This window comes from Bubalus bubalis, chromosome 5 (genome assembly GCF_019923935.1).
Source record: "Bubalus bubalis isolate 160015118507 breed Murrah chromosome 5, NDDB_SH_1, whole genome shotgun sequence".
NCBI lineage: Eukaryota > Metazoa > Chordata > Mammalia > Artiodactyla > Bovidae > Bubalus > Bubalus bubalis.
The window spans coordinates 109616526-109640606 of NC_059161.1; the positions used below are offsets into that span (position 1 = coordinate 109616526).

At 42.6% G+C, this 24081-nt stretch overlaps 1 protein-coding gene across 3 annotated transcripts in view; it reads right to left on the reverse strand.

The window, feature by feature from the left end:
* FEZ1 (fasciculation and elongation protein zeta 1) overlaps window positions 1-23634 on the reverse strand; it is a 42329-nt gene extending 18695 nt beyond the window's left edge. Inside the window, exons 1-3 of one of the 3 annotated variants that reach the window (XM_006057668.3) lie at window positions 23483-23634; window positions 17555-17910; window positions 9283-9382 (exon numbers count right to left, since the gene is read on the reverse strand). In XM_006057668.3, the coding sequence (XP_006057730.1) occupies window positions 9283-9382; window positions 17555-17865 (411 nt within the window). In that variant the 5' untranslated portion in view covers window positions 17866-17910; window positions 23483-23634. Of the gene's footprint in view, window positions 1-9282; window positions 9383-17554; window positions 17911-22404; window positions 22517-22883; window positions 23131-23482 lie in introns of those variants that run through there. The other 2 variants (XM_006057669.3, XM_006057670.3) reach the window with 2 other exon arrangements.
* Between the last annotated feature and the right edge of the window lie 447 nt (window positions 23635-24081).

A 24081-nucleotide genomic window follows, 5' to 3' on the forward strand; every position in this document is an offset into this window, starting at 1 on the left:
AATGGAATATTTACATTTTCTGAGATATGGCCAATTTTAGCAAGTTTACCTCACTGACTGTTAATACTGCATCTTTCAACTATCCCAGCCCCCTGCCCAAGGTCCTCCCCCTGGGCTCCTGGTGAAGGCGGGGAGAGAGTTTTTAGGCATTGACCCTTCTTGCCATTCAGACATTATGGAAGCATGGAAGCTGGGCAGCAGCATGGATGACTCCTAATTAGAGCCTTCTCTTTTCTCTCTGATGTACAGTGTACTAGTCTGATTTGTCAGGCATGGGCAAAAATGATTTGAAATGAACTGTAAGCTTGTGAGGGCTTCCTTGATGACTCAGATAGTAAAAGAATCCATCTGCAATGCAGGAAACCCAGGTTTGTTCCCTGGGTTGGGAAGATCTTCTGGAGGAGAGAATAGCAACCCACTCTAGTATTCTTGCCTGGATAATCCCATGGACAGGGCCTAGCGGGCTACAGTCCACAGGGTCACAAAAAATCAGACATGTGTGAATGCTACTGTGAGTTCCTGGTAACATGGGAGCTATATCTAACTCATACATCCTCAGATCCCATGAAATTTTTGCAGCTTGTTTTATGTCCCTGGATATGTTCCAGTGTCTCCTAGTTTACACTGTATGGGAACTTGAATAGAATTTGTATCCTTATTATGTGAAAATTGAATAAATCTTACTTATGTTGAATTGGTTCACAGTGCTTTTCAAGTCTACTGTATTCTTCTATTTCTCTTATATTCATTCTATTAATTTTTGAGAGTTTGATATTGAAATTCCAATTAAAAATCTTAATTTATTTGCTTAAAAAAATAATTTAAGATATAGTGGGACTATATGTAACTTTGCTCTGTATTTTTCAATTTTCCTGTAAACTTTCATATTATACTTTCATATGATATGATATGATAATATGAAAGTGTTATCATATTTTCATAATTTAAAAAATATTTTTAAATTAATAAAAGAGCGAGGTATAACTAAAAATCCAATGGCAGAAATAAAATGGAAGACCAGAAAGTATTCGATTAACCCAAAAGAAGGCAGAGAAGGTGAAACAGAGGAATACCAACAATAAAAGAAAAACCCAGGTGGAACAAATAGAAATGCAAGATGGTATGCCTAAACACAAACTATTAACATTAAAAGTTAATGAATTAAACACTATGCAAATGAACTAAACACAATTAAAAAAAAAGCATAGATCATCATGGTCAGACTAAATATAAAAGAGCCAACTACATATAATCTATAAAAGATATATTTTTAAAGACACAGATAGGTGAAAAGTAAAAGGATTGAAAAATGTTTACGTAACAGCAACAGAAAGCTTTTGTGGTTCAATTCATATCAGACAAAGTAGATTTCAAAACAAGGAGTATTACCAGAGATGAAGGATATTTCAGGGCTTCCCTAGTGGCTCAGGAGTAAAGCATCTACCTGCCAATGCAGGAGACACAGGAAGGCTTGATCCTTGGTCCAGGAGGACCCCACACGCCGCAGAGCAGCTGAGTCCATGCGCCACGACTATTGATCCTGTGCTGTAGAGCCCGTGCTCCACAACGGGAGAAGCCACTGCAGTGAGAAGGCCACGCGCCACATACAGAGAAGAGCCCCTGCTCTCTGCAGCTAAAGAAAACCCCGCACAGCAACGAAGACCCAGCACAGCCGAAAATAGGTAAATAAATAAAATCAAAAGACATATCATAATGATAAAAGGGTCAATCAGGAATATATAACAATGACTGATAAGACAAAGAGACAAAAAAATCAGGATATAGGAGAGTCCAACAGTACCATAAGTAAAGTGAAGTCGCTCAGTCGTGTCCGACTCTTAGCGACCCCATGGACTGCAGCCTACCAGGCTCCTCCATCCATGGGATTTTCCGGGCAACAGTACTGGAGTGGGGTGCCATTGCCTTCTCCAAACAGTACCATAAACCACCTTAATCTAGTTGACTTGTACAAACATCACAACCGATTGCAAAATAAGCATTCTTCTCAATGGCGCACAGTACATTCACCAAGATACAACATACGCTTGGTCATAAATCAGTCTCAGTATATTTTAAAAGATTTATTTATACAGATTTTGTTCTCTGACTAAATTAGAAATCCATGACAAAATGATATCTATAAACATTTTTCTAAGTAACCCATGGGCCAAAGAAGAAAGCACAAGAGAAAAATGGAAAATATTCTGAACTGAATGATAATGAAAACATACCATATTAAAATTGTGGATTCAGTTGAGGCAATGCTTAAAACTTTCCTGTTTTAAGATGCTGTGTTATGACTATGGTCTGAATGCTTGTGTCCTCCCAACACATACATTGAAATCCTAGCCCCCAGTGTGACGGCATTAGGAAGGAGGGCCTTGGGGAGGTGCTGAGGAGGGTGGGACCCTCGTGAATGGGTCTGTATTCCTATCAAAGAGGCTCCCAGAGCTCCTTGCACAATGTGTCCTGTGAGGACACAGCCAGAAGTTGGCAGTCTTCAAGCTGGAAGAGGCCCTTTAACAGAACCAACCGTTCTGGCACCCTGATTGTGGATATCCAGCCTCCCTAAGAGTGAGAAGTAAATTTCTATTGTTCATAAGCCATCCAGTTTGTGGTACTTTGTAGCCCAAATGGAACAACATCATTTTTTCTAAGTTTGAAATAGGATCTAAGCTCCCACCTTTGTTGCTGCTTTTAGTCAGTAAGTCGTGTCTGACTCTTTGTGACCCCATGGACTGTAGTCCGCCAGGCTCCTCTGCTCACGGAATTTCCCAGGCAAGAACACTGGAGTGGGTGGCCACTTCCCTCTCAAGGTATTTTCCTGACTTAGAAATCAAACCGGAGTCTGTTGCATTGGCAGGCAGATTCTTTACTGCTGAGCCACCAAGGAAGCCACAAGCTCCCATCTTAGAAGCTTAAAGAAATGAACGGTGAAGTAAAACCCTAGTTTAAGTACAAAGAAGGGTACAATAAAGGTAAGGGAAGAAATAAACAAACCAGAAAATGAAAAAACAACAAAGGAAAAAAAAAAAACAAAAGTGGTTCCCTGGAAAAATTAATAAAAGTGATAAACCCATAAATAAACTGATGCAGTGGGGGTGAGGGGAAGGGACAGAAGGAGAGAGAAAACACAAATCAACAATATCTGTAATAAAAAAGGGGAACATCACTCTAGCTCTTATTAACATTGAAAGAATAAGAGAATATCAGAAACAACTTTGTGGTCAGTACATTCAATGACTTAGATTAAATGAATAAATTCTTTGAAAAACACAATTTACCAAAATTAAAGAAAATCAGCATGAAATGGAAAATCTAAATAGCCTTATACCTATTAAAGAAATTAAATCGGTAATCAAAAACTTTCACAGAGAAGGATGGTTTCACTGGTGTAGTCAATCAAACATTTAAGGAAGAAATAATACCAGCATAACAGAAACTTTTTCAGAAAATAGAAGAAAAATTTCTAACTCATTTTATGACATTACAGGAGAAGAAAACTAAAAGAGTCCTATGAACATAGATGCAAAAGTCCTTAATAAAATGTTAACAAGGGACTTCTCTGGTGGCACAGTGGATAAGGTCTGCCTGCCAGTGCAGGCGACATGGGTTTGATCCCTGGTCCAGGAGAATCCCACACACCACGGAGCAACTACGTCCACACACTGCAACTCCTGAGCCTGAGCACCTACAGCCTGTGCTTTACAACAAGAGAAGCCACCACACTAAAGCCTGCACATCACAATAAAGGGTAGCCCCTGCTCTTCACAGCTAGAGAAAGCCCACGCATGCAGCAATGGAGACCCAGGGCAGTAATTCATCACATTAACATAAAAAATTGATCTATACACATAAATTGTTCCATAGATTTAACACGATCACAGCTGAACTTCTGGCAAGTTTGTACAAATTTATCAGGTGATTCCAAAATTTATATGGAAATGCAAAGGACCTAAAATAGCCAAAGCAGCTTTGAAGAAACAGAACAAAGTGGAAAGACATGTGCTTTCTATCAAGACGTTACCATAAAGCTACGTAACAAAGACAGTAGAGTATTGGCATTCAGATAGATGCATGATCGAGAATTCAGAAATAGGTCTGCACATTTAGGTCAACTGATTTTCAACAAAGATGCCAAGACAATTAAATATGAAAAAGATAATATTTCCAATGAATTGTATTGAAACAACTAGATAGCCATACCCATGCACAAAAAATGAACCCTGATCTAGCCTAACACCATATACAGAAACTAACTTGAAACGGATCATAAATCATATAAAAGCTAAAACTACACAACTTCTAGGAGATAAGAAAAAATCTTAGTGATGTTGGGCTTGGCAATTTCTTAAATGCTACATGAGAAGCAGAAGCTGTTTTTTAAAACTGAATAAATTGGATTTTGTCTCATTAAAAAGAACATTTTCTCTTCAAAAGATAATGTTAAAAAAGTTTTAACTTTCTTAGACAAGAAAAAAATATTCACAAAACATACAACAAACAAAGGATCTATATCTAGAATGTACGTGTTAAATTAATTAAACAAAGAGACCATTAGGCTAAGGTGACTTCAGTGCTTCAGGAGGTTCCTAAGCAAAGCAAAACCAAAACCTCCAATGCCTCAAAGCTAAGAATCAAACCAAAGGACAACCACTCACAAACAGCCAATCAGATTTTCCCAAATAATACAACCACTCAAACTAGAGCCAATCAACTTATTTTCTTCCTTTGCTTCCACCTCTTCTCTGTAAAAGTCCTTCCTCTAACTTCTGTGGGCGGAGCACTCTTAACCACTTTAGGTTTGGCACTGTCAGATTTCAACAGATTTTTGCTCAAATAAACTGTCAAAAATTTAATATGCTTCATTTTATCTTTTAACATGAGGAACTCGAACATCTCCATAATAACACAAACAGCCCACTAAGAACACGGGCAAAAGATTTAAACAGGCACTTCACCAAAGAGGATACACATGAAAAGATGCTCAACATCATATATTATCAGGGAAATGCAAATTAAAATCAAAATAAGATGCTGCTTTATACCCACTCAAATGACTAAAATCAAAAAGGTTGTGCATGCCAAGGGTTGGTGGGGTAATTTGAGTTCTAAACTGGAACACAGTTTGACAGTTCCTTAAAAAGTGAAACATAAACTTACAATATGACCCAACCAATTCACTCATAGGATTTTATCCAAGAAAAACAGAGACATATTTTCACAAAAAGACTTACACCAGAATGTTCATAATAGCTTTATTTGCAATATTCAAAGGCTGGAAACAACCCAAATGTCCATTAACAGGTGAATGAATAGGAAAATTATGGTATATCCATATAATGGAATACTACTCAGCAATAGAAAGGAATGAATGTAGATACATGCAATAAAATGAATGAATATCTAGATAATTATACTGAATTAAAAAAAAAAAGACAAAAAGAGTGCATGCTTCACGATTCTATTTATACAAAATTCTAAAAAATGCAAACTGATCTACAGTGACAGAATCAGGTCGCCTGAAGATAGGGGGTGGAAGGAAGAGTGATGGACATGTAGACATGCTTCCTATCTTGCTTAATATCTTGTGGTGATGGTCTCACAGACATAAACATAAGTCAAAACCTAGCAAACCGCATAGTTCAACATGTGCCGTTCACTGCATGCCAATTATTCTTCAGTAAAGCTGTGAGTTTAATCTCAAGAGCGCAAGGTTGATTTAACATTTGAAAATCAATTCATGTAATTCATCACATTGACATAATAAAGGAGAAAACCATATAATCATCTCAATAGAGGCAGAAAACAGAAACAGTTTGTCTTCAGAGAAATAACAAGAAAACATCCCACAATCTAAAGTCATGAGCTTCCAGGTTGAAAGGGCCCACGGAGTATAAAGCAGGATGGATGAAAAACATACAGCTCACTCTAAGGCACATTACTGTAAAAGAAACGAGAAAGGAAAAAGAGAATATCCTCAAAGCTTCTAAAGAGAACCAAAAGAGAGTCACATATAAAAGACAAAGAATCAGAATGGATTTGGGGTTTCTCAATAGGAACTGAAAGCTGAAAGATAAGAGAATGGTACTATGCAATTCTAAGTAAATATTCCTTTGCAACCTAAAATAACTCTATCAAGTCAAATTCTCAGTCACATGTATGACAGGAAAATAAAAACACGCTCATCTATTCTAACAAATACATTCCTTCCACCCTTTCTTAAGAATACACTGAATTTATTTTCACTAGAACAAGAGAATACACCCAGAAAGATAAAAATATGGCAGTCAGGACAGGAGAGAGAGGCAAGAAGAATTCCCAAGACAAGAGCTGTGCACTAGATCTAGAATACAACTATATTCGTTTAGAGAAGAAAGATAGAGGGTACTAATTTTGATTTTTTTAAATTAATTTTAAAAATTAAAAGACTATCTGATTTTAAAAATATATATATGAGATTTAGAGTTCACTCAGAATTTGGAGTTGAACTAATGATAGATGTACAGGAAACTAAGCAAGTGAAAACCAAGGCAATTTTTCACTCCGAGTTAAGAGAGGAAGTATTTTTTTTTAAAAACTCCATGATTCAGCAACCAAGAGTATTTACTCAGTTATACTCGTATTTATATATCCTCCTCCCCTGTCTCACTCAGTCCTGTCTGACTCTTTCTGACCCCATGGACTGTAGCCCACCAGGTTCCTCTGTCCATGGGATTCTCCAGGCAAGAATACTGGAGTGGGTAGCCATGCCCTTTTTCAGGGGATCTTCCTGACCCAGGGATCAAGCCCAGTACTTTCGCACTGGACACAGATTCTTTACCCTTTGAACCACCAGAAAGCCCAGTATCTATACATAAGATTGATTTAACAATAAATTAGTGACAAGAGGGAAGGCCAAATGGGAGTATTTGAGGTGATGCAAAAGAATTAAATCTTCTCTTCCATAATAGATAACAAACAAAATTGCTTTTTTAAATAATCAAAGAAATAGCAATATAAAAGTGTTATTTAGGAAACTGTAGATGCCTGACCAAAAAATAACTAAAAACAGCAGATGTGGCTGCCTCTGTGGAACAGGGAAAGGTAAGTCAGGGGCTGCTGTATGTATTTTTTGTTGTCTCCTATTATTTTAAAAGCATGATTTGACTTTTAAAATTATGTACATGTGTTACTTTAATTTTGTAAAAGCAAAAATGACTGTCTTTGCAGTCATAACCCTACAGCTTCTATTTCATTAAATTGGTTATAGTTGCAAGGACAAGCATGAACAGGTTTGAAAGCAAATATAACTGATCCTTGGCAATGAACTAAGCAGAAGTAGAGAGAAGAGGACTTGGCAGAGAGAGAGGCCGACCAGCCGTGGGGACACTGCATGCCAAGGGTGTTTGGTCACCATGTTTTACAGAAGGAACACAGAGCATGGGTAACATAGCAAGTGATTTAAACTGAGGTCAGTGAAAAGGGCTTCTGCTGTAACGAACACAGATAATAAAGGAGGCTGAAATAAAACAGCCTTAATCCATCCATTATTGCTACCCCGTCCTTTTCTGTGGGTTAGATAGAGAAAATTCTATGAGGAGATCAGATCATCTTTCCCAGGGTCACTCAGTTTCCCCTGAAATATTAACCCTCTTGAGGGAAATCTGCAAGTGAGGATAAATTAGAGTCCTTTCGAAGGGGAGGTTATCTTATATTTTTTTTTGGCTAAATCCACAAAATGAGTCAGAAAGGTGACAAAGGAGATAATAAAGCAAAATCTGCCTTTTGCACCACGACAGGCCTGATTTCATTTCAGTGATGAGGTTTACTCTATTACTGCTTATCTTCTCCTTTGCATTTTGGGTAAGGACTCAACACTGTCCATAGAAACACTGCAAGAGGAAAAAAAGCACTCAGGAGTTCAAAACAGGACCTGAGATATCCTATATCCATGCTAAGTAGGATTGTAGCAAATCTCTGAGATTCAAAGTCTATTTTGCCCGGTAAATGAAGCCTCAAGGTTCTGGGTATTTTGAATAGCTAATCATTAGAAGAGTTAGAAAGGCTATATAGAGCCACCTTTCAACAAATCAACTGATTGCTGATCTCTCTGCTTTGCTATTTTGGGCAATGGTCTACAGAAATATCGCCTGGTAAGGGAAATCTGGTTCTTGCCCTTCCCTGGACTCAACCCTGGAGCACCTAGAAAGATCAGATCCCCCTCCCTCCCTCATTTGCTGAGCCCACAGAATCGTGGCAGCACCTCTTGATAGGGAATTGTCAGATCTGCTTTGCAGCTAAAACGAGAAAACTAAGCAGAATAGAACGAGGCTTTGAGCAAGGACAGAGCCATTATATGATTTAGTAATACTTTTCTACACTTATATTCAGCTAGGAGGGGCATTTTGGAGCTCCTGTAACCTATGCAAATCAACTCAAAACAAGTATTCCCTTTTCTGCTTTTTTCAGAAGCCAGTAGGCTACCTTCTTCTTTGGTGTCGGTAACCACAGACTATGACTCAGGTCCAGTCATATGCATGCCTGGTTGGTTGAGTTTCATAAAGAATTCCTCCTAGAGGGTGGGAGGGAGGCCCAAGAGGGAAGGGATATATATACATATAGTTGATTCATTCTGCTGTACAGCAGAAACTAACACAACATGGTAAAGCGATTATATGCCAACAAAAATTATATGGAAAAAAAAAAAAAGAATTGCTTTCTATTGCATGATGACCTCTTTATTATCTGGGCCCCAACTGTGGCCATTAGCCAGGCCCTGAGCTTGTCACAAGCCTGTCAATACTGCTTTTTTTAACTTTTTATTTTATATAGAAATATAGCTGATTAATAATGTTTTGATAGCTTCAGGTGGACAGCAAAGGAATTCAGCCATGCATGTTGTCAATACTGTTTTTTGATGGGACTGAACTGTTCATTTTAGATGGTAAACCCTGATTTTTTTTTTTAACCATCATTGTTTGAACACAAAAGAAGCCTGTGATACTTACCCTCCTGTCTTACTTCAGATCACCTAATTCTGCACATTGAGGACAGAGATGAGCAACAGAAGTGACCTGCATTTACACTACTTTACAATCATTCCATTCACCTCATATACCCTGGATGTCCTTCTTCATCTTACTTTTCACTTCCTCCACAATCCCTGCCTTCCCAGCAATGATGTTGAGCTTTGTTACATAATGGGGAAGACTGCTGAGTTACTGGGTGCTTTTTAAATTTTTTTTTAAACTGGAATCCACAGCTCCTCAAGCCCTGTTAAGTTAGGGGCCCCAGAGGTACCTCGGTGTCAGGGTTGTTGCCGTTTAGAGCCTCCATGTTTGGGTCCCTCCAGTCTTCTGAGAGTGAAGGGATGTAATTGTCTGTCAGAGCATCCCAAACCCTGGAAACAAAGAGAAGCTCTCATTAGCGCACATCTGTGGCCTGGCCCCGCCTGGAGGAAGGAAGAGCTAGGCCGGGGGAGGAGAGAGGCTTCTGTGCGTGCCAGGCTGAGATCATCTGCCTTCCAGCATGTAGGAGTGAAGCAGCTTAAAAACTGAATTTCAGGCACTACCAGGAGAGAAGGAGCCAAGGGAATGGACCCTAGCCAGGAACTTCAGGGCCAAAAAAAAAAAAAGGAGGAATTTCTCATCATTGAGATACCAATGGTAGCGTCTACAATTAAAACACCACGGACATAAAGAAACTACTCCAGAACTAAATCTGCCCCTCAACCAAATGGCTCCTGTCCCATGAATCTAAGAAATGTCCATGTTTCCTTTCTTATGGGTAGAGAAGAATGAGAGGAAGAGGAAGGAAGAGAGAGACAGACTGATCTGGGCAGATTTTCTGGCTGAATCTCATTAAGCACAAGGTCATCGTCTGGTTTATTGATACAGCTGACCCTTGAACAACACGAGTTTAAACTGTGAGCATCCACTTACATGTGGATATTTTTCCAAGGAATATTGTAGTACCAATATTTTCATTTCACAGATCTTTATATTAACTAAAAAGTACAGGGGAAAGTTTGTGTTAGTTTAGAGATCACAATATGTGGAATCAAAAGAACTAGGGTTTGAGCCCTGATTCTCTTCAAACTGTTTCAGCTTCCTGCCCGTGTCATTTATCAATTCCTTTGTTTTTGAGGCAGAAATAGCAGAAAAATGCACTTCGTAAGGGGTGAGCACCCCTATTCCCCCCTGTTGTTCAAGGGTTAACTGTATTTCAGTTTCAGATGCCTACAATCCAAACAGTCAGGAATTAACTCCTTGACACCTAATGGAGGTAAAAGGATGATGCCAATGTTATTAAGTTTCTTATTACCCAAAATGTTCCGGGGACCCCAGGGTGGCACAGCCCTGTTTCTAGGAATGCAGAGTTTAAGCTGCCCTGTCTCCATCACAGAGACTCTAAGGAAAATATATGAAAGGAATATGAAACACACCAGTGCCTACACAATTAGTTTTTAGTGGGGGGAGATGGGGTCCCCTTTATTATATTTTAAAAAAAATTTTCTGATAGGTACATTATAAAAAAGGATATTCTACAATTCTTTTTGTTTAACTCACTATTTCAGAAAGGTTTTCTTGGGGAAAAAAGTGGGAAGGGGATTGGGGAAAATCCTGAAGTCACAAACTTTCACACACAGGAAAATAAATAAATCAGTTAACAGCAAGAGTTCATGTAAATCAGTAAACCAAGCTCCTAAAACAACGCTCTCCATGGAAGTCAGCAGCACTTGAGTGAATATGAAGTAATGAAATAATGAGGGCTCGATGCAATCTCCTTCAGATGCCTGTGCACATCAAACAGGACTGATACCTGTGAAACAAGTACAAGAAGGGATATTTTATTTAGCTATACTAATATAAGGAAATAGCCATTTAAAAACAAGCAAATATGTACACAAATGGATCAAATCCAAAACATGACAAAGTATGGTTTAAGATGCTGAAAAGATAAGTGTACATATATATATATATAGCAAGTATATAGATATATATACAAGTAGATATGTGTGTGTATACACACACACATATATATGTCAGAGCACAGACACTTGAAATCAGATACATAAAATGAGGGAGGGGAGTGTTCTTAACATATATAAAATATGTATAATATACAAGTATATAAACAGGGAGATTTTCCTAGTGTACAATGCATACAATTTGGTGATGAAACAAAAGCAATCAAGAAAACACAACTTAATGGCACTGCTTTGGCTCTCCACCAATTCATTTTTTCCCCTACAATTATAAGGAAGCACTTCCACAGAGCTCATCAAGTGTTCATTAGACATTCATTCAGCAGGACTGAGCGTCTACATCTTAAACATGGGTGACAGTCTAGCCTCCATCAAGCACTATTAGAGCGTCATTAATCCAGCCTAATTCTAAATCCAAGTCTTGTTAGCACTCTAACGCCAAGGAGCAAACATGATTTGCTGCCTCCAAGACAAACATCCCAGCACCACACCCACCAGGAAGATCAACGGACAAACCCTCCGTGCATCACGGCGTTACACTCAGAATGAACGCCAGGCATGCAGGCACTGACCTTGAAGTCTGACCCTGCAGCAAGTGCCTGGAAAACTGTTTCAGCAAAACCCAAAACAGGCAGTGCCTCTCCTAGATAGGATGGAAGCTGGGACCTTGAATGGGGGACTACACATTTTCCAATGACCTTGAAACTGTTTACATCTTTAAAGTGACACATGAAGATGCTCTAAAATCATTTAGGGCATCAACTTTTCTCACCTGAGCCTTCACTAACAGACCCTGGATTTCATCTTCTAGTTCTAGATTTTTAGTGACAATTCCCTAAACCTTTATCTCCTTGGGATTTCAAGCCATCCTTGTTCTCTTTCAAGTTTTCTCCTTTCTTTCTCACAGACATTTTTTATCCTTTGAGGTTCATAAGCAACCTTTAATAGAATGACTCATTGTCATTTGCACCCCTTGCCATATTCATTCAATGCTCGTTTAACAATAATAACCATAGCAGCCAATCTTACTGAGCAATTACTAAACACAAGCCAGGTACTATCCTAAACTCTCTATGTGGATCAATTCACTCATTCCTCACAGCAACACTGTAAAGCAGATGAGGAGGAAAAAAACACTGAAACACAGAGAAGTTAACTAATCTAAATTCACACAGTAATAACAGAGGTAGGATATGAACCCATGCAATACAGTTTTTACAGCCTATATTCCTACCCACTCGACTATTCCAATTCTTTATAAATTTTATGATTCTCGTGAGCATCAGAACACATGCCAAGTTAAAAATCACAACTGAGAACAGCAGGGCAGCAGCCGCCTCTGTGTGAAAGGTCTATAACTGCATTATTCTGGACATGGTGCTTTCATCAATCTGTGAAAGGAGAACTGGCAAGGTCAGCAGGGGTACACGCCTGCTTTCTGTTTAGATCTCCAGCCCGGGGAAGGTTAAATGGAAGGCAAAGGCAGGCACACTGGCAGGCACGCAGCCCCGGGAACGAAGAGAGGCCTGGGAGGGGAAAACACAAAGCTTTCTGGAGGGAGAGAATGGGTTAGACTTTTGTCCCCAGAGAGGTCGTCCATCCTATCCTAAGCAGGATCCTTGGGAAGAGATGTATTCCCTGTCAGAAGTACCCTGGGTGGACTGTAAAATTCCACTTCCTGAGAGGCATCCTCCTAATTACACTTATCTTAGGGAAAGGAGACTTTGAAAGCTATCCACTATTATCTTTCATCAAAAACATTCAGATTAAACAAGTTCCCGCAATTCTCGTTATTATGCTGTCATGACACCTGAAATCCAGTTTGTTCCCTCGTGCATGCTCAGTTGCTTCAGTCGTGTCCGACTCTTTGCAACCCATGGACTGCACCCCATCAGGCTCCCATGTCTATGGAATTCTCCAAGCAAGAATACGGGAGTGGATTGCCATTTTCTACTACAGGGGATCTTCCCAACCCAGGGATTGAACTCGACTCTCTTATGTCTCCTGAATTGGCAGGCAGGCTCTTTACCACTACTGCCACCTTTCCTCAGTCCCTATAATAATAGAAATGCCTTTTCAAGTGCATATTTTATACCTTGGGCTTATATGGTTGCAGGAGAATTGGGTTTGATCCCTGGGTAGGGAAGATTCCCTGGAGAAGGAAATGGTAACCTGCTCCAGTATTCTTGCCTGGGAAATCCCATGGACAGAGAAGCCTGGAGGGCTACAGTCCATGGGGTGGCAAAAGAATAGGACACAACTTAATGACTGAGTATACACATATACCTGAAGAAATGACAAAACCGTCTTTTACCGTGGAGGGCTAGGGATTGGAAAAAGATGCTAGTAGAGGAGGAGCAAAGCGAACAGAATTCACTGGACAAGTGAAAGTGAAGGTCACTCAGTCGTGTCCAGCTGTTTGCAACCCCATGGACTATACAGTCCATGGAATTCTCCAGGCCACAGTACTGGAGTGGGTAGCCTTTTCTGACTCCAGGGGATCTTCCCAGCCTAGAAATCGAACCCAGGTCTCCCACACTGCAGGCGGATTCTTTACCAGCTGAGCCACAAGGGAAGTTAGACAAGACGTGTACACTAAAATCTGGGTCTGGAACTGGCAACATAGCCATCAAGGCTACATCAATCCTGCTGCACATACACACACCCATATACATATTCCTGACATATGGTACACAGGGTAAGGTGCTCATTAGAATTCCAGCTTGGAAACATCTCTTAGCGGAGAAGGCAATGGCACCCCACTCCAGTACTCTTGCCTGGAAAATCCCATGGACGGAGGAGCCTGGTGGGCTGCAGTCCATGGGGTTGCAAAGAGTCAGACACGACTGAGTGATTTCACTTTTCACTCTCCTGCACTGGAGAAGGAAACGGCAACCCACTCCAGTGTTCTTGCCTGGAGAATCCCAGGGACAGGGGAGCCTGGTGGGCTGCCGTCTATGGGGTCGCACAGAGTCGGACACAACTGAAGTGACTTAGCAGCAGCAACATCTCTTAGGCCGTACTGTCCTCATCCATTGTTTTATTGGTTTCAAGTCAGGCCAATATCCACACTTAGATGTGTGTTAACATGAGTACACTTTTGCTGTTAACGCTTGTGAATTACGAATTATTAACACACCAATGACCTTGAACAACTTTTTAGATTCTTTCAAATGCTTCAATAGAATCCACACTATGCCTGCCTTCCATATGGGGAAACGGAACCTCTGAGAAGAGAATTAACTTTCCTAAAAACCACATCTATCTGTCGACTTTCCCTATCTGATTATTTAGGATTTACTTGTCTTCAACTTAAAGCATGGCTGACTACAATCTGTTTATTTATCATGGGAACTTGATTTTTAACCTGACCTTTAATCCAATAATTCTATTGGAGGAACAGGAAACTCAGTGTTCTCATATATTTGGCCCCTCTGTCACTAGGGTCCTTGTAAGAGGACAGACAGGGAAACCCAGAAAGGTAGGAAGTGGGGTGAAGGCTAACCATTCCCACTCGGTAGGCCTCCAGGTTGGATCTCTTATGACAGAGAAAGGGTGAATCTACATATGCAGAGAAGAGATTCTGGAATATTTTCTAAATTTAAAAAACTGAAAATACATTTTCATACAGATTGACTCTCTTTTAAAGACTTCCATGCCCTGACAAGGCAGAGATAAGTTGATATCTCAGCCAATTCTCTTTGAGCCAAATAGTTACAAATGAAAACTTTGGGATTTTCCTGCCCATCCAGTGGTTAAGGCTCTGTGCATCCAATGCAGGGGGTCCAGTTTTGATTCTTAGTCGAGGACATAAAATCCCACCTGCCACATGGCAGGGTCAAGAACAAGAAAAGAAAAAAAATCAAAACTGCAAAGGGAATCACTCCCCTTGCTTTCTGATTTGTGCTATCTTTCAGGAGATTACTTTGGCCAAGAATTTCATTGTTTTTGTTTGAAGCTTCCATTATGTAGCTCTAGCCCATCCAAAAGACTTGCAATTCATTGGCAGATGAAACCTCTAACTACCAAATCCTACCAAGTTTATTAGAACAAGAAGGCTGGGCTCAGGAGACTATTAACCAGGTTGGATATTAAATTATCTTTTTCCTTTACCCCATCATAATATTACAGTTGAAGTAGCTGGATGGGTGTCTATAAAACAAAGTGTGTAATTTGATTCAAATTTTTTCTTTTCTTTTTTTTCTTGATTCAAATTTTTAAGCAGTAAAGCTTTAGATATGTATGAAACACACGCTGAATGCCCAGAAAGCACAGTATTACGATTTCTCTCCCCAGATTCTTCCCACCACACTATCCCCACATCATATTTTACCTCTAAAGAATTATTCAGCTTTCAGTCATTTAGCTGAGCAGTCAGTAAGGGAGGCAAGTCAGAGAAATCAGGATAAGACCAATAATCCCATGTGATGGTAATTCACATTGAGTGGCCTCTGCTAATGTGCTAGAAAAGGGTAAGAACCTGGTTGTTGAACCTCTGTCCTTAGTGAGGCAGAGGGTGGTTTAGACAAGGAGACATGATCTGTTGGAAGCAAAAGGAATTTTCAGAGCACAGCCTGGGTGAGGTGAGAAATGAGGTTCTTAGCCAGTCCTTAGCCCTGCCTCATCCAAACTGAGCTCCAAAGGTTCCAAAGACGAGCACCTTCACAGTCAGCTAGAGTTAAGCGATGAGCCCAGGGTCACACAGGGAGTGAGAGTGTAAAAACGACAGTTCATAGTGTTTCTAGTCCATTGCGTGCTGCAGTGAGCCATGGTCAAAGAAGCTCTGTGTTATAATAAAGCCCCAGAACCATTCTTTTTTCACCTCGAGGAGTTGAGCAAATTGTAACAGGCCCCAAATCTAAAAAAATCAGTTTGAAACTTAAAATTGAATTGAAACACATAGCCCACAGTCACAGTATTGGTCACCAGAGTGAAATGTCCTCTGTGATCGTACCTTCAGGCTAGCATTAATTAAAAAGAAAAGGAAATGCATTACATGTACCTATGAGGCTAGCTATTATTGCTCATCCAGGTCATTCAATATGCACTCAAAAAACATGATTTGATCACTTACTATATACCACGCACCGTGTCAGATACTGGAGACAGAATAGCGAGTAAGGCAGACAGACAGACAGCCCTAATATTCACAGAGATACAGTCTCAGTAGTTTTCCAATAAGCAACTATCTGCCAAATATAATCAGGTTCAATCTTGTAGTGCAGAGGTTCCCAGTCTTTTTGGCACCAGGGACCAATTTCGTACAAGACAATTTTTCCACAGACCGAGAGTAGGGAGGATGCTTTGGGGATGACAAACGCATTTCATTTACTGTGTACTTTATCTCCAATCTAATGCCACCGCTGACCTGACAAGAGGTACCAGTCCACAGCCTGTAGGATGGGGACCCCTGCTGTGGAAGGGGTCTTCTTCCCCCACTTACTTACAGGCAACTTTTCCCACCCAAGTACATAAAAAAGAGAAACCCAAAGTGCGGTTACTCTTTTGACTGAAACTTCCACTACCAACTACTTGACATTTCCTGTGTGATCCCTAAAGAATAGTTGATGCATATTTATCCCTATGGGGAATTTATGCCTATTTTTACTAAATACCCCAAACATCTTATTTAATTCATACAATAAACACCCTCTTCTCTTTCTAGTCCTTCCTTGAACAGCACTTTTCTCAAATCTCTGTTCTTGACTCCTGTTAAGACCCTGCTAAGTCACTTCAGTCGTGTCCAACTCTGTGCGACCCCATAGATGGCAGCCCACCAGGCTCCACCGTCCCTGGGATTCTCCAGGCAAGAACACTGGAGTGGGTTGCCATTTCCTTCTCCAATGCATGAAAGTGAAAAGTGAAAGTGAAGTCACTCAGTTGTGCCCGACTCAGCGACCCCATGGACTGCAACCTACCAGGCTCCTCTGTCCATGGGATTTTCCAGGCAAGAGTACTGGAGTGGGGTGCCATTGCCTTCTCCGGTTAAGACCCTGGAATGTGACTATTAAGTGACACAGGGAATACTCAAAAGCCACTTCACCTGCTTATCATCTTTATTTTGTCCAGGGTAATTCCTCAATCTCTTGGTTCAATGTTCATGCTTTCTTATTTAGACTTAACTTTTGCAGATTATCTTTCCAGTCCTGAGGGGGTGTAAACAACTTGGAGATTTTCACAGTTCTGGTGTTTTGTAAAGCAAATTGTTTCAACAACATAGTTCATCTTAGTTCATTTTTTTCTTGCCCTTATCTCTGATATCTGGATGGATTATTACGATTTAAAAAAGCTGAAAATAGACAGACCCCCAAATTTCCCATGTTCCTGAATTTTGATTTTGTATCTGGGGAAATCTCTTTCCTAAAAATACTTTATTCCTTTGTGGTTTCAACTTAAGAAAACTCTACAGGTGACTGTAAAGGGATATAAGGGAACAAGGTCAGCAGTTACCAGGGTGCGGTCTCACTGATACAAAAATATAAGTAATATGCCATAAACCCACGGACAGAAACTCGTTGTATGTCAGGGAGCCCCAGACCCCAGGGCTCTAATCTGAGACAACAGAGAACAACTGAGACGCCTTACTCCTCATCCTGCAGGGTCTCCTCCTCCTCTTGAATCTGGAACTGGTTCTTCACGGGAGCTAGGTTCTCGGTCTTGGCATTGTAGTTCCGAAAGCAGACGTTGAGCTTCTCATCAAATTCATTCACCAGGTCCTCCATGGACTTGAAGCTGATGATTTCAGAAGAAAAATTCTCCAGCTCAGATAGGGAGGGGTCTTCGAGATGGTGGGGAGACGAGCCGTAGAAACACTGGGGCTTCTCCTCGGGGTCTTCCGAGCAGCAGGGCCGAAGGTCCTCAAATTCTTCATCCAAACTCACCAGTGGGGCCTCCATCCTTGCACAGCAATCAGAAAACTGCAACGTTCAGGATTCGTTTATCTGGAAGAAATAGACACGGTAATGTGAGTTTGGACTGGGCTTTTATGCCAGCTCTGTTGAGGAGCCACAATCACTTATTACATAATCACTCATTACTCTCAGCCCCTAAAAACAAAGATCCTGCTTTACTGGCTCCGTTGTCTGTGCTTCCTCACTATTATACCCTTAAGGAGTGCGAACGTCATTATCAGTGTGAATAATGCTAACTTAATAAGCATGCATTTTGGAGACACACCTGCTTTCCATTCCCTGCCCCCAAAAACAAAGCCTAACTTTAACAAAGGTTAAGGATGCAGCCCGCCTAGACCAGCCTGCCTAGGTGTGCATCTGCTCACGCCTCAGCTCCTGCCCAGCTGTGATCGTAGCAGTAATTTAACTTCTCTCTGCTCCTCTTTTATTCTCCTTAAGACAGAAATAATAGCAGGACCTACCTCAAAGGGCTGTCCTAAAGGTTAAAGGAGTAAACACAGGGAAGTGCCTAGAACAGTGCCTGGGAGATAATAAACATCAATGTTGTTCAATTTATGTTCTTTGTATTATGATGGCGATGATTAACATAGGTCTACATCCTTAACCGTGTGCTCTCAAAACTGGAGGTTTGTGGGACTTCCCTGCTGGTCCAGTGGCTAAGACTGCATGCACTCCCAAGGCAGGAGGCCGTGGTTTGATCCCTGGTCAGGGAGCTAGATCCCACATGCCAAAACTAAGAGTCTGCGTGCTGCAAATAAGACCCGGCACAGCCAAATAAGCAATTTTTTTAAATTTTAATAAATATTGAAAAGGAACTTCCCTGGTGGCCCAGTAGTTGAGACTCCACACTTCCAACACAGGGGGAATGGATCTGATTCCTGGTCAGGGAACTAAGATTCCACACGTGGTACAGCACAGCCAAAACAAATAAATAACCTGGAAGTTTTCCATTACTTATTTGGTGGCAAAACCTGCCATGACCTAAACTCATTTGGCAACTAAACCTGATCTACATGCTTACAGAGCTGTTTATGGTTTTAATGTATCCCATTTAGTGTGTTTTGCTGCAGAAATTTTAATTTTTTTTTTTAATTATAGAGATGGCTGCCCATCCCCAGCCCCCAAGGGATGATATGCAGAATATGCACTCTATTACTGCATTCCAAAACCTGAGATCATCTCAATTCTGAAACATGCCCGGCCCCAGGGGTTTTCGACAGGGCTTCATGGACCTGGGTATTACTACTCTCATCAATAAACGGTAGACTAATAGAGCACTAATACAGAATTTCATACAAGCACCTGAGTTTTTTCCAGACACACAGCTTACGTCTGGAACTAGAAGAGTGGATGAGTGACCTGTAAGAGAGAGACCCAACTACCCGTGTCCTCCAAAGCCAGACTCCACAGCCACCTGGGGCACTGCACCCCAGAAAGCTGTACATTCAGGCCTCCCTTTATTTCCCAATAGCTCCGGGCCTTCAGCTGTGATTTATCCATCCGTATGTATACAACCAAGCCCTTCCCCAATTTTAATTTAAATTCCTCGAGGACATGAACATCCTCTGGATACCCTCCACGGTTTCTAGCACACACGGCCTGCGGCAAGGCAATCAATCAATGTGTGCTCACTGACAAATGATCTTCCGTCCCCCTCACAGAGTTTTCATTTTCCACTGCAGGCAGCACAAGCTTATTGTCTATCATGCCCTTCTCTACCTACTCCGTTTCCTTCCCTGGAACACAGCAAGGCAACCAAACTTCTATCTCTTATCTGTGTGGTGACGGATCCAGTCAGATGCTTAAATTGGAACCACTACCCAAGGAGAAGCAAACAGAGAGCAAAAACCATCCTCCACCCCTACCTTTAAAACTAAAATTCTACATAAGCAAAGCAGATGGCATGCCAGGTGAGGACCTGGACAGTTCTTCCTGGGATTTTACTGGGATTGAGTCAGTTACCACCACATCTCAACAAAACACATTCTGAGTATTTATAGTTTGCAAACGCAACGGGATTAAGACCTCAAAATACAAAAAGATACAAAAGCAGTATGACAGCTTAGAAAGAACACAGGGTCAAGAGTCAACAGACCTGCCAATGTCTGACTGAGTAAGAAGAACTGTGGGTCTTGATTTCCTCAACTGTTAAAAAGAAAGTGTTGGTATAGAGCTAATACTTTTGGAAGTCACTTTTAATAACATATTAACATAATTAATAATTTAACTGTATATTTGAATAATATAGTTTAATCCAATATATCCAAAATATTACCATTTCAATATCTAATCCAAATTTTTAAATATTAATGAGACATTTGACACTCTTTTTTCATACTAAGTCTTCAAAATATACTGTGTATTTTACATTCACACTGTGTCTCCATTTGGACCAGTCAAATTTCAAGTGTCCAACAGCCACGTATGGCTAGTGGCTACCATATCAGACACCCCAACTATTAAGCAATACACAACTAGTTGCCAGTCAGAGCTTCCTCACCTATGGTCAACAGACTCCTGAGGGTTCTTTGAATATACCACACTTCATTTTTTGCATTTAAAAGCATATTTCAGGGAATTCTCTGGTGGTCCAGTGGTTAAGACGGTGAGTTTCCACTACAGGGGGCACAGGTTTGATCCCTGGTTGGGGCACTAAGATTCCACATGCTTCTCAATGTGGCCAAAAAAAAAAAAAAGAAGAGAGATAAAATCATATTCTGAGAAAGATCCCAAAGCACTCCTCTACATTGCTAAAGTGGCTCATCGCACAAAAAAGATTAGGAATCCCTGAGTGCCAAAAGAGTGAGTTAGAAAAGATCACTCAGTGTGACAGAAATTAGGGAAAGGTTTACAGATGAGAGATTTGTGTTCAGAGAGCCCCAGGTTCCCATCCTGATCCTATCACTTCCCAGCTTTGAGACTCTGGGCAAATTATAAACCTCTTTGACTTCATTTCCTCATCTGTAAAATGGGGTTTACAATAGTACTTATATTGGAGGTTGCTTTGTGCAGTAAATGAGACAATCTTTGAAGTGTTATGCACAATGTATGGAATACATGAAGTGTCCAAAAATGTCAACAATATTAGGAAAGCAAAGACAGTTACATGAAAATGTGAGGTGACAGTGCTTCAAGTAAAATTAAAACTACCCTTGCCAAGATATTCCCTGTGTGATGCTTCAGAATGCTTATCAAAAGAGAGAACTATCGCTGAATGAATGTTATCATGCTTTTTACTAAGGCACTCCTGCTATTTTCAATTCATGTGGTCAAAGCTTCTCAGATCACTGGTTCCATTTCAGCAAGACATGAAAGCTAACCAGCTTGTATTCCAAATATTCACACTTCCTTTAAATCTGTACTCTTCCTGGAGGGGACAAGGGAGCTGGCATGAGAAGCTATACCAAGGAGGATGCTGATTGCAAACAACAGAATCTATCCCATCAACCAGTAACAAGAGGGCAATCCAATCAGAATCTAAGACTACAATTGAGTTTTGAGTGATGGCAACAAGCAAGATTGTTCTAAAAGCACCTGTCCTCAGCACAGGCTCTAGAGAAAATGGATTCACCTAGAAGATTATAAAAGAAGAAATTGATATCACCACTCACTCTGGAGTTCCGAAACATGATCACTGGAAAACTCACAATATAGCCTGATTTCTTTTCATCAACTCACTCACTCCCCAAGCGCCGAGAAGGTCTGCATGATTGACCAGCGGCGGATGAAGCTAAAATTGAAAGCACTTGACACCCAAACTGAGCCCAGATTTTGTAGAAAGAGCCCAGGCTGTGGCAGAGGAGGTGCAAGCATCTGGCCCACCTCAGCTTCAAGGAGGGCTCCCTGAATTGGGGCTGGCCATCCTTCTTAAACGGTGCCCCTTCTCTCCTCCTTTTCCTCTTCTCCCTTAGTGGAGTGCCTCTGCCCCCAAATAAGATGTCCTACTCTTGTATCTTGGCAAGCTCATGCTTGTCTTCAGTCACAGCTCATTTCAGAAGCTTCCTTCCCTTAAAGCTGGGGTGAATTCAATTGAGCATTTATCCTCCTTCTCTGTACTTCCAAAATCAACTTGAAGAAACATAAAAATGAAGAATGGCAGAAAAAAAGGAATCATAGGAGGGTGGTCTTGTCTTTTTCTCTTTATCATAGAACGAGAGTGCAGGACTACAGTTTGTTTATGTCCTATTCCGTTTATTTAGGCTGCCAAGAGATGGTGTCATCTGGAAAAGAAAGGACCGCGCCGAGCTTAACAGAGACCCAGTAGGAAACACACAAGCCTCTCGTGCAGCACAATGATACACGGTCGCCTCAGCTCAGGCTGCGGGTACCGGTTTCCCAGTGCCTGCTCTGCTGAGCTGAGCAGCAAAGAATTCACCATGCCTCCCCCTGCCGGGCCTCTGCATCTCCACACAGGCCCCACTCCAGCTCCCCTTCTTCTTCCCACTACTTGCCCCAGAGATCAAATGATCCTATGTGCCCACCGCCCTCCAAACCGTCCCCGAAGCTGATGGTCCACTAACCCACCTTCGGTTTCCCCACTGCTCCTCAGCAAAAACCAGTGCCAAGCCGCACCTTCGGACAGAGAGTATTTCACCGCATAGAAGTCAGCAGCCTCTTTGTAGTTCTGCTCCCCCCTTCTCCCTCCTGCTGCTCCATCCACCCTCATCCCACATCCCCTCCCCCAGGCTGCCGGGGTAAAGAAAGGCCCCTCCAAGCAGCACAAAGCCTGGTGCTCCGAGAAAGCCGGGCTCACCCCGCGCAGGCCGCACACATACTCCACGGCCACGGCCCTTTCGGCCCAACCAGACCCGGACGCGGGGGACGAATGGGGGGTCAGGAGGTGGTGTCGCGGCGAGGAGGGAAGGGACGGGCAAGACAGTAGAAGAGAAGGCGGTGACAGGCCCCTGGGGGGCTTTGTCGGATGCGCCCCCAGCCCCCAGAGGCCCTGGGCCCACAGGAGCGCAGTGCGCCCCCACCAGCATCACACTCGTCCTTTCTCTGACCTGTTCGTAGTAAAACAATCGCTCCGCCAGCGTCTGCGGCAGCTGCCAGTGGTTCTGACACTGCAGGAATGCACGGTCCAGGGGAAAGGCTCGGCATCCCAGGGAGGGGCGCGGGCGGGCTGAGGGCCAGGTTCTTACTGGCATGAAAGATGCTGGGGCGTGTAAGGGAGCCGGACCAGATGACAGTCCTGGGAGGAGGTACTGACCCACTGCTCCAGCACCACCCGGCAGCGTCCCCTGCCTCCCCCAGCCCCAAACCAGGCAGCCTCCAGACACACACACACACACGCGCGCGCGCCCCTGGCTGGCGGGCCGCGGCTCTGAGGATGCTCAAAAATGCGGGTCTTCCCGAATCCCACGGCCCCGGGCACGGCAGCCCACCGTGCTCTCCCGCGAAGGGCTGGGCAGGAGGGCGATGGCCCTCGGACTCTCCCTTTGCGATTCCAGGATGGGACAGGATGGGGTGCAGAGACTCGGTGCCCCCAGCCCTGCCCACCGGAGCATCCCAAGTCGCGCGGGGCCTCCTTCAACAACCCGGTCCACCCCCCACCCACGGCAGTGGGTCGGTCCGGACTAAAGGTCGCCCCCCGCGACGGCACCTGTGCGGGTCCTGGCAGAGGGAGGCGGATCGCGGGGCTCAGCTGGACACCCCCATCCAAGGGCCGCGGCGAGCGGCCGGAGCGCAGCGGCAGCGGCAGCGGCGAGCCAGAGAGCGCTCGCCTCGCAGCTCCGCCGGCGCCCGGCTCTCGGCTCCCCTCCTCCACTCCGCCCCCTCCGCCCCTCCCCGCGCTCGTGCCCGGGCTCCGGGGAGGGGGGAGGGTGGCGCGCGCCGGGCACCCGCACAGCGGGCACGCGCAGGACCCGGACGTCATCTTCTCGTTAACATTCCTTGCTTTCCTTGGTGCATGTGGCTTGCCTTTATGAATATTTATGACTACTATTTCTCTTTCCTCCCCCTACCCTTTAGCGCTGGCCTTTCTGCTTCGCTCATGAATATTCAGAAGCTCAAGATGCGTACTTGCAGTAACTCCCAGTGTGGGTTTCTCACTGGGAGGGCCGGGCACTGTAGCTTCACCATGAAAGAGTAGGCGGGTGGCCGAATGGATGGGCGGGGTGCGCAGGCGGATGCCCGCAGTCACACTCAAAGACCTCCCTGGACTTTCTGGACTCCCCGTTTTATTCTGCTGGGGACTGCCGT